The 12,132-nt window shown below is 39.2% G+C and overlaps 1 protein-coding gene across 1 annotated transcript; it reads right to left on the reverse strand.

The window, feature by feature from the left end:
• Positions 1-4,693: 4,693 nt before the first annotated feature.
• On the reverse strand, positions 4,694-11,741 carry LOC139729353 (uncharacterized). The gene is made up of 2 exons (XM_071640282.1): positions 11,275-11,741; positions 4,694-5,471 (listed from the first exon to the last, which is right to left on the reverse strand). Exons 1-2 carry the CDS (start codon positions 11,739-11,741, stop codon positions 4,694-4,696), a joined length of 1,245 nt encoding a protein of 414 aa, XP_071496383.1.
• Between the last annotated feature and the right edge of the window lie 391 nt (positions 11,742-12,132).

Here is a 12,132-nt window from a genome sequence, read left to right on the forward strand (position 1 = left end):
TCACTAAGTATAAAGTTTACTCTTATAACGCTTTATCCTATATATATACAAATGCATCATCTCTATAGACCACAGAATAGGTATCCCAGAATGGATAAACAGAATTTCATCGATTTGTAATGGCCAACGCTATGGGCATACACACGCAGGAAGAACGAGTGCGTACGTGTTTAAGGCTGCATGCTCGCGATTAATGTGGCACACGATGTGTTAACGATTATAATAAAGAATAGGGAGAGGTGTGGTGTAGACACACTGGAAAGGAATGACGATCGTTTCAAATTATTTTAGGTTGTGTGGATATTACAAATGCGGTCTTGGGAAGGGGGGGAGGGGAATTTCGTAAATATGGGCACTAACTATGAGATGAGAAGAACGCAAGGTGTTAATATGTCAGGTCTGAGTCTGTTGAGAGTGGGAGGAAAGAGGTCTTTTGAGAGATGGTGTAACGTGCCTAGCAAGTGGATTTGTAGACGAAACGAGAGACGTATGAAATATTATGTGATCACTGTACCATTTCTTATTCGTGCTATGAGCAAAGTGTGTCATGGGGGAAATAATGATTTGAAAATATCATCGTCCGGAGAATAGACTGCTCTAAATAGAACTAAACTCGACATGAAATATCAATCACCGTGTTATAGAAAACACACGAAAAACAAACAAACAAACAAACAAACAAACAAACAAACAAACATTTTACGTCGTCGCAAAATGTAACGGGGAAGATAGGAAAATGAAAAATACGAAATACTCCAACAGGAAATAGACATCCCTTTGAATTGTAATTGAATATCGGCCCTTGTTTGCCGGTAGATTATGATTGAATTCATAAAATGCGTATAAAACACTTTGTCAGAAAGTTGAACTCAATCTTTCATTAAACGAAGTCAAACGCTTTCCAGTTTTGAACGTTGTCCTCGTGTTGAGAGGTTGTGTGTCAGCTAGTTTGACAGCCTTCTTACATTTTGGCTTCTTCCTCTTTGTTTCTTTACTGACGTGCTTCGCTTGTTTTTCCCCCTCTGGCTAAGAGATTCATATTTTAATTCTCAAAACAGCATAAAGAACGCCAGACGAACGAAGCAAGCTCTTGAATTTCAAGCAGAAAATTGAATCATATTTATCCAGCGCAATGGTTCTGCGGAGTATAATTTCATTTGTGATGCTTTTAAGAAATTACGTGAACGTTTTCTTAGCTACAACCGATCAAATACAACTGTAATTTCGATTGGCAGGCGGGTATTCCCAGCCAATTTGCATGGGCACTCAATTTGGTCTATCTCTGTGCTCTTCGTTTTATCTGAGTAGTACCTCAATTTTATGAGATCTCCCTCAGAATTCAACAATTTTCGAGAACATCTAGACAATTTGTTTTATCCACCAGACATTTGATTTCCCAACTGAATGACTAACCCTATTCATGTGAAACGTAGGAAAGTACATACAATATATCATCCAATTTGGAGATAACAATCTGGGCATGTTTGGCGAATATCTCGCTTTCGTTTCAGGCTTGGTTCATCTCCCGTCTATTTGAGCCGATGTGAAATGTCTTGTGAAAGTAGTGGTCTGAAGACGGACCAGCGATGGTAGTCTTTTACATTCATATCTTTATCAAATACATACCCAAAAGATAGCTTGAATCTAAGTCGACGTTGTCATGGTAAACTGTAAAGAAATTAAGCGAGTTCTCATTTTGGAATCAGGCGTGTTTGATAATTGATTTAGTTTGCATTTCCACCACGACAGACTGAATAAACATTGGCATAAGCAATGGTAAATACACACAAACAAAAGGTGGTTTCTGTACAAACCAGATGCACACAATCCCAAGGATTGGTAGTGCTGTCCGAAATGTCAATGTGAGGTTTTGAAAGCGACTATTATGAAGTTATTGTACTCGCAGATGGATAGATCGAGGCCTGTATGTTATGTCATGTATGTCTTATGTCACTTTAAAATTCCACGTGTGTTGAATCATGGACCTACAACGAAAGTCCATTGTTGAATCAAACGACTGCCAGCCACTCCTTCCTTCACATTAAGAGCTTTCAGATTTAAGCTGAATTGATGCCATTTGGATAATTTTTTCTAATCTCCTCTGACTCCTTCGTGGCTCCCGACTCCAGGAAAAGATCGTGACATTATCCATGACACCACGTATTCCCCTGAGGGGTTTCCAGCTGAGTGATGGCTTGTGATGGAGGAACAAAAACACACTTTTTCCCCACTAGCTACCTTTCTGACTGTGAAAATGTCAAAATGACGGTCAGACTGTCGAATTCTATACCTTAATCTGCAACTATCCGACTATAGTGTAAGTTCTTTCAATATGAAATGCAGGTTTTCTAATCGCGCATTATTGATTACTTGTATTTTTCTCCTTTCAGAGCCTACACCCGTTTCTCTAGATTTATTTCAGTTGACTAAAGTTACTGCTATATCAAGCAATCAGGGATGCACAACCGTTGTTAGGACAATAGATATATGCATGGAATTAGAGCATGTTGGCACATTGATCTCTTCCACCAGAGCGGGAATATCAAAGCCTAGAAATTAAATTCAGATGGTGAGACGTGGTACGAAAGTTGTTACAATGCGATTGCTGTGTTTCTCTTTTCATCACAGGTATTTTAGTCCTCATTACTAACTCGTTTCAGAACAAGACGAACATAACGATTGTATGATTTGATTGTCTTATATAGTCTCAATCAAATTATGTAATTGTTGTGACCCTACAGACGTTGAAATAAACTCAAATTAGACTTCTCATTCTTTTTTGATAAACTATGTTACTCCGAGGCCGTCATCCCAGTCAAGCACACTGCTCATTGATGACGGTCTCCTCCACTTGTACCTCGACATTAAATGTTTACAAGCATAATACGTAATTTCTTTATCCCTATGTCTGTATGCTTTGGTTTAGTGGTCATGTATCATTGTTAAATTGTCGTTAATCCATTACTTTTTTATTGTGTACAAGTGGAAAAATGAAACAAACTTAAACTAAAACAATGCATTATGTAATGTTAAGAATAAGATATGATAAGTGCTATTATTCGCATACAAATTCGTTGGACATGATTATAAGATCCTGCATTATGCAATAATGAAATTATATCATTTACAGCAATAACCGTAAAACTTAGCATGATAGAATTGAATAAGAGTAATTCATCAATATGTTATGAAAATTAAACGCATTATTGTGTGGAAAACAATTTGCCTCGCCTCCCTGGAGCAAAATATGGTTTATTTTTCATCATCACTTATCGATCATCATAATAATAGTCTTAGAAGCACACTGTCGTGGCAGTCATCATTGTACACAAGCACGCTCAAAACAAAACACGTAGTTGAATTCATGGCGACACAGTACTCACGCATGAATGCCTAAATGTTGTAACGCATACCCACATGTGCACCCCCCCCCCTAAAAACACACACACATACACACAAACACACACACACATACATTATAGACATAGCAATGAGGTCATGTAACCTTCACGTTCTCCTGTGGCTTGCAGAGGAATTACTCGTTTCAACACATCTCGAAAAGCAAAGATCTTGCGAAGAAAAGATGGCCTCTTCATCTCACAGTACGCATCATTACACTTCGCTCAATCAGCTCTCCTCTAAAGAGTCTTCATGCAACGTCTAGTTTTCCGAGCTGATGGATCTTTGACATCGCCTATAGGATTGTTGAATATTTCATTCCTCGGAGCGCCATAAATAGGTTAAAATAAACATCGTCTGTTTAGAAAGAAGACAAAGCAGGTCAGACTGAAGATTAGGCCCCATGAACTTTGAGCAAAACCTGGAGAGTACATGCATCATTAGCGCTCATGAGCTTAATATCCACCAAGAGACGCACACGCTTTCAAAGAAGATTACTAGAGCAATGAGACACATGACCATGAAGTTGTACGTGGGCAAAATATTTCATAAATCTGACTATTACATCTTATAAATAATGTACTTCATAAAGAATTTTCTGTAATGACATTCTAGACCAAAACACGTGATCAATCTCGGATATTATACAATCAGTTACTTGAAGTTGGATTGGTGGACATAATTTGCTAAAACTGAACGCTGTACGAAACACTTCACAGCAAACTCGTGTATGAAACCACAATCGATAAGACAAAATGTTAACTCAGCCGGGAGATTTCTCGACGGTAGATTTGAGAGTCCAACCTCTGCTTACAGAATGTAGATTCAAATGTCATCGCGAGGGAAATTTTCACAATCCTTTTTGGTTCATACGATGCCACAGAATGGTGTAAAGTGTGGTGTGTATCTTTGCAAGGAAAAAAAAAATACGTATACGAGCAATGTCTCACCGTTATATCTCACCCACATAGCAAACCGAAATACAAAATCTGTCCTCGAAAATCGTCGTCTATCTATACAATTTCACTCACTCTGTACTCGACAGAGAAACCATGTTTGACAAGGTTGTTCAAGTATAATTTTGGACACGATTCATACGTCGAGCGAAAAAGTCGAGTATTTGTTACTGTCCTTTACCCGAGCAATGCAGAACATGCAAACAACAGTCCTCATACAGTATTGTATGGAGACAAAAACAGTTTTTTGCTTGCTTCCAATATACACATTTATCATATTTTCAGTGTTCGATCATTATATTAGCATTCTGATGTTCTCCATTATGTTCCTTCTGGAATCACACGTGGTCGCTAGTTTCCCTGGTTTCATCGACGTGATCGAGGAGAGGAGAGGCTGGGAGTGAGGAATGGAACGAACGTCGAGACGATGAGCGACATTGACTGGTGCTCGCTGGTGGACTCAGCTTGAGAGGAAGATGATGAGGATGCTGCTGACGGAATACTGCGGGAAGGGGCGGGGTCACCTGGCCCGGACGATGGTGGTAGAGATGGGATAATGGGTGGTTTTCTGACGGAGACTTGTTAAGTTGATGATGACCCTGTAGGTCAGTTGGTGTCCGCCTATCCTGTGTGTTAGATCCTTGACCGGGTGACATTGAGCAGGACGGGCCCTGACCAGGGGACGGGGTCCTGGACTGTTGAGGCTGCGATGGTGACCCCGATTGTCCGTGAAAGCAATGAGAGTGATGATGGTGGTGGTGGACGTGCCTATCAGAGGATGGTGAACACCGAAGAAGGAGGGGTGGGCTTAATCGTTGAGGGCGCTGTATGGGGCGATGTTCTGTTGGTGTCGTTGAGGACGCCGTGGTGGGTGTAGCAGCGGTGGTGGCCTCCTGATTGGAATTCCCAACAGAGGTGGATGTGGCGCTGGTACTCGCACAAGTGGTAGGTCCTGTGCAGTTTCCATTCGGATCCGGATAGAGCGATGAATATTGTGGAGGAGGTTGGATGGTGGTATGATGGGGGCGCCACGCCCACTGAGCTCCGCTGTGCACCCCTCCAGTTCCTCCTACCACTGGGTGAGCGAAACCTGGGACCGGATACAGGATCGAATGTCTGTGGAATCAAACAAAAGAGTGATATACCAGTGGTAATTATGACGTGAGTTTATCATTCCATGGATTGATTGGTTGTCGCACATCTTAAATTATATTTCTGGAGACATTATCTTGTCGTAAAAAAAAAAAAATGATTTCTGACGGGAAAGGTAAACGACAGAGGTAAAACAAAAACGAATGATAGTGTTGTTACAGTTTGAATTCTGATAGGACATCTTGCATATGGCTTGCTGTCATCACCATAAAATGCGAATTTTTATTGTGAAGTTGCACTAATTGCTTTCCTTTTGATGGCAACAAAATGTTTTTGTCCCTCCAAAACACAGTTTGTATTCAACGTTTGGGACTAAGATTTAATATTAGTACATTCCCTTCTATTCAATAAATATTTGATTAACGGGGAAAAGAGACTAACACAGACGGAATTAATGTCCAAGAGGAATGAGGATTACTGTGTAAATGGCAAGAATCACGTGACTGAGACTTTAACTACGAGGCGCCGATGGGAAACTATGTTGATAAATGACTTCATGATGCTCAAGCTGTCATGATTTCTCTACTCTGTCCGATTGGCCTGTTTCGCTTAATTTACTCCAAAGCCACAAAGATCTGTTGTATTTCATCTCTACTACATTTTATTGTCCAGTCTTCATGTCACTAGCAGAAGTTCTAAATTGGTTGGTTTATTCATGCCGTTTAAAATGTTATTTGTTGTTTGGCAAGGTACTAAACATGGCATGAACCAAATTTTCGGATCGTAAAAGTTAGATTTCCGATTATCAACACAATACAATTATATTATTATAGGATACTTTATGAAGCATTCAGTGTGGAGATTTAGCCAAGCATTGCTCTTCAACACAATATATTGACCTGGATCACACGGGATAAATGCGTTTAGTCTTTGATAAAGGTAAAATGCACACGGAATAAGGAATGGCGCATCCCTATACCCTGTAATCATCAGTAGATGGTAAACAAGAGAGTCGACTGAAAGGTAAATGATCTATTCCTCGTGCAGTCAACTCTCCCTGTACAGCATGAATGATGGAGCCGGGTAATCATAAATTCTTTATTACGTCATCCCATAAGAGAAAGAAAAGGTCTCTCGTTGCTGGTGTAACGCCAGCGACAGGTGCATAAAGGGAAGGCATCAGCACCCTGGCGCCCCATTTCCAATTTATTCATTTCAATTTGATATGATATTTCATTTCTTAATGAAGACGTTTATCTCAAAACAGAATTAGTATTTTCATTTCTTTTTAGTAAAAATCAGAAAAATGCTCATTTCTTTAATCTTTGGTACATGCTGAAATGAAACTGGAATTTAGAGGGTATGTCAATTCATTAATTATTCTTTGCAGTCTTTCTGTAGGTCTACCGCCCTCTCTGTATGTATCTCTATCTATATCCAGCTCTCTAATCACACCCATGTATATTTCATGACGTAACACAGCAATCACAAGGGACATGGAATGTGGCTGGAAACGTATGACGCATAAACCATTGTCCATTTCAGCACTTCCAAAGTGTCCCCGGCTCATTGGTTTTATTCGCTCTGCTTTTCTCCTACATTATGCTGAGGATATCAGTGGACCCCATTGCACCAAGTTGAAGTCTTATTCCACAGACTGTGATCACGGTGATGTAAAATTTTATATCGTTTGTTGGTGAATTACAACTAACAGGAGTGAATAAAAGAAGGAACCTAAAAGAAAGATTATCTTTTCAAGCGCTGATTATGGAGAAAGAAGTCATCGATTCTCCATTAGTCGAAATAAAAAGCGGTCAATGATAATGAGGTAAAAATGATTTGTATGGCCTCACGTGAGTATGGCAAATGCGATGATGCCTTGACTCCTAGGATAAAACAAGGTCTCCGAGTGTTCAATTATTCCTAACTCTTGTCCAAAACTAGGTTGAAGCATTTAAAGGCACTGTTTACTATTGGGAGCAGTGATTTTGGAAAAAAAAAGATATTCGAGATATCACATTTGATGCATATGTGTGGGTCAGTTGTGTCAAAAAACATCCTACCATATAAAAATTTCGCAATAAAGCTTAAAATATAAGGAGATATCACTGTTTTCCCAACTAAACCATAACTGTTTATAGACGGTTCAGTCTAGAAACATTCTTACTGTAAGTATTTTTTTCACATTTTGTATATCTAACAATACTTAATATTGATTATACAGATTCAAAATTTTACATTGATTGTTTCTATCCCTAACTCACATTACATAGAGTTATTTTGACGCACTAATGCTGGATTTTTGTTTCATCTGCAAAATGGTAAATAATGCCTTTAAAAAGAACTATTGCGACTACTCTACTATCTTCTTAACTGTCTTCTTCCTACAGAAATGTTTAAAAATATCATAAATGAGAGAAAATAACGTGAACAACAACAACAAAAAACACAACCTTAGCACACACAGATCCAACACCAGTTATTGCAGCATTAATTCAATCGTTACATAATCTTGTTTTCAAGTTTGTGTCATTCTATTAGCATAATATTCATGATATTCAGTCTTTATCTCTATAGTGTGGTAAGAAATGCAATGAGCACAACTCACGTATAGTCTGACCCTTAGTTTTTTTGGTTTTATTTTGTTTTTAAATGACGAGAAATCCTGGCCTTTACTAGCATCGCACAGTGAATCTCTCTAGGTCAACCAGAGTTGATGCAAATCAAAGATTTGCCCATAGATAATGCACTGTGTGCGATAAAATGAAGAGCGAGGTGTATCGCCTTCCTCTACACGCCTCCTCACACACACCTGCACAACGCACAGTATCATCGCTTTTTAATCGTGATTTCGTCTCGTATATCGTTACCCCGCAGACTGAATGGTCACAGGAGCAGCATGAGCATGACTGAGCGAAAAAAAGAGCGCCTCTCGGCTACAGGTGTCGAGTCTTTTACATTAGGTGGCCACGATGAAAGTTCAAACCCTGAATTTGTGCCTATAACCCTTGAGGCAAGAAGGATATCAAATCAATTACGATCAATGTACTAGCAAGCACACGACGTTACAACACTAACAGCATTATTGTCGTCGTCATGGCTTATGACCATTTTCATCACATACATATAGTAAGATCATATCTATCTATCTATATATCTATCTATCTATCTTTTTATTTATCTGTCTATCTACCTATCTATCTATCTATCTTTCTATCTATCTATCTTTCTATTTATCTATCTTTCTGTCTATCTATTTATCTATTTATCTATCTATCTATCTATCTATGTGATTTGGTTTGATTTTCCTCTTTCCCGTTTCATTCACACAAAGACGTTTCTCATTCATAACACGAAACTCTGAGGGCTTGTCCAAAAAGAAGAAAAAAAAAACCCTCAGATAAGTTAGAATGAAAAAAATAAAAGTAACAGCTCTGGGTTTTAGGACTGTCGAGTGTGTCTTTACAAACACAGTGAATATACATCTACTGGAATCTATAGGTCAACCTTAAACGGAAGAGGGATGATAGTAAAACGCAAAAATGGCTAGCCGAAAAAAAAAAACCAAACCTGAATCACGTCAAGCGATATCGGTTTGAGGACGAAACCCGAGGAGCAATTCCACTCCGTTTTCTCATTGTCTTTGGTGAATGAAATCAAATCAAATGATCAGAATGACAGAGGGCTTATCAAATCGGACTGATATCTGTTTTGGAAATATAATGTTTCACATCTTTTCTTGAAACAGTGAACATTTTGATGCGTTGCACCAACACCATGTTAAGAAGATGAGGTGATGAGGATAAGATGCCATGCCCATAAATCTTCTCTAAAAACACTCTTTACAATATTATGTGAAACGCAAAATTGATTTACTTTGCATTAAATCTAATGTGTCGTAGTGCCCTGGCAAAGTGACGTTGAGGAGAATGGGATTGCCGTCACGGAATTTTCGACTTATATGATTAAAACATGTTTTTATTACATTTTCTAATACAAACCAACGTCAGAATTATGAGTTGATGACATACTCAACTAATTATGCTGGATATGTGATAATATCTAATATCACCACTAAGTGAAAACATGTCAAACTTGAAAATTTCATAACCCGACTTGACGTCTGTCTCATTTTGATGACACTCCCACTACTTTGCTTATTTATCTATTTACTCGAGGCAACTTGAACGCACGCATTAGAATTGCACTTTAATTTCCCGACGCCTTTTTTCATTGTTAATTTCCACTTTCTGCTGTTTCCAGTCTCTGTTCCTTTGCTAATGAAATAATTTTGGTGTCTTGCAAGAGAAAGAATCTCTCTGAGTAACAATGAAAATGATACACATAAAAATGACATAGCGCTCTATCTTTACTGAGTCTCGAAGATATTATACTGATGATACCCTTATTGTTTTACAATTAATCTGCAAAAGTGCACAACGTATAGAAATCTTTTGGTTGCCACAAAATGCTAATCTACAAAGTATATTCTTTCACCAACTGATCAACGCAAAATATGAAAAAGCTTAACATGCAATGCTTCATGTCAACAAAGGGTTACCAACCAACACACACACACACACACACACACACACACACACACACACGCACACAATGATCTGAACTCCCTGAGACAAAAAGGAAACAGAAAATTCTTACGGCTTGCAAGAAAAATTTGTCCAGCAGTTAACATATTCGCTCTTTCAGGCAAGTCCGAAATTTAATATCGGACGAAATGAAACATCGGAAGCCTTGATACAAGATAGATCATGACAAGAGGTCTCTTCTTATTTTGTATCAGCGCTAGATACTTTGTTTACACCGGGACTCTAATTAAGCCCAAGAGAAAATGTCACAAAATATAAACTCAACTCAACTCGCTAGATGAGAAATATGGCGGGAAAAGCACTTTCGAAGCAGACGGTCAGGTCTCGTTTAAACATATCACTTATTAGAGGCCTCCTGGGCATTAGATTCTCGTGATGGGCATGTAGTTCATTCACCTTAAGAAACTCAAGAGACAGGTGAGAGCAGGGGAGACATTACCCGGAAAACTAATTAAGGTGATGGCGCGAGGACACCCATTAGCAGGATTGATGTGTACGATAATTTCTCGTGACCTTTAACACCTGAACGAAGCAAATAAATCGTGTAAATGTACTGTGGGATCACGCACCGTGATACTCGTATACACTACTAGATTTGATATAGGGCCCACATGTACATACTTTGTGATAGCCGACTATGTGATGCACAAATCACAACCAAACTATGACTTCAAATTGACTCTGAATAATGAAATTATAGACATTAATAGAAAATTTAGACAAAATCAAGACGATGTAAATGTTTTATACTTCAGTGACAAGTGGAAATATTGCTGTTTTTTTTTGTCTAACTTCCAAGTATGGGTAGAGTGTTTTATGTGAAATTCTTGTCACGCTTTGCTGATGAGGACGAATCTTTCGTCCTTGGTGATGAAGATCGCATGACTTTAAAGATGCATTGCCAGTATTTTTTTTCATCATCAGTTTAGAAGGAATTGTAACAAGTTCAAAAAATATTTTGTTGTGTTTCTCGGGGATATGTGCGTATACTTTTGCATTCTGTGATTATTTTTAATAACAACATGGATTAATGCCACGGTATATGAAGGGATTACTAAACTCACGACTTATAATCTCTACAAAAATAGACTACGGGGTAAATGTGAAAGGATAATATATCTACAGGTGTATACAGGTCTATTTACAAAGTGCATCAATTTGTGACAACATAGAAACTTACTTAGGTATGATGTTAAAGAACGAAATGAAGTGTTACTTACTCTAGCTGTTGATGTTTGGAAGGTTGATAATACACCATCCACGGCATCCCGTCTATTGATGCTCTCCCGGAATGTCTGGAGGTTGGGGTAAGGGCACTTGCCCCTGAGGACATGGCGTGTTGGTGGGCGTGGAGGTGATGGTGAGAGGGAGGGCAGGGAGGAGGCAGGGATAAGCCTTGCTGTAATTGGAGCTGGAGACTAGTGCCTGCATCCTGGGGGCAGAAACTGGCCATGATGAGAGAGATGAGGAGGAGGAGGAGCAGGAGGCTGCCACCGGAAGCAGAGGCGGCAATCCCGATCCACTTGATGTTATAAGACGCTGGTGTCCCCTGAATCCCAAGGATTATCATGGAGACCCCAGCCAGGGTGAGGATTAGAGAGGAGAGGGTCCCACATCGCAGCCAGGTGGCAGCTCGCTTCCGAAGCTGGTAGTAAGACAACGGTGCCTCCATCTGTCCGTTATCCATGTTGGTTGTTCTCTTGGCAACACGCTTCCTGAAAATCATCTATCCTTGCCTTGCATGGACCAGTCTCGCTCAGTCTATACCATCCCTGTCCAGTCAACACACAAAAGCGAGTAATCGTTCTGGCTGTGATGCTAGCTATACCGAGGACAAATTTCTCACATCCATTTTCGACAGTCATTTGTTGATCGTAGAAACACATCAGAGTACATTCCGGTTGCTCAATTTGCCTTGTCACTGATATTTACGATTCATTATACGGCAAAGAACCAATATATCCATCTTCACTCGAAGCAAAGCTTCCTGTGAGGCTCTCATAAGGTGGCGCTTTATTTCGTCATCGACTTGTCATATATTTATTGCAGCAATGATATTTGGCACGCATCGACAATAT

Source organism: Diadema antillarum, unplaced genomic scaffold (assembly GCF_040938485.1).
Source record: "Diadema antillarum isolate AM-2024a unplaced genomic scaffold, OU_Dant_1.0 seq00000234_RagTag, whole genome shotgun sequence".
NCBI classification, from domain to species: domain Eukaryota; kingdom Metazoa; phylum Echinodermata; class Echinoidea; order Diadematoida; family Diadematidae; genus Diadema; species Diadema antillarum.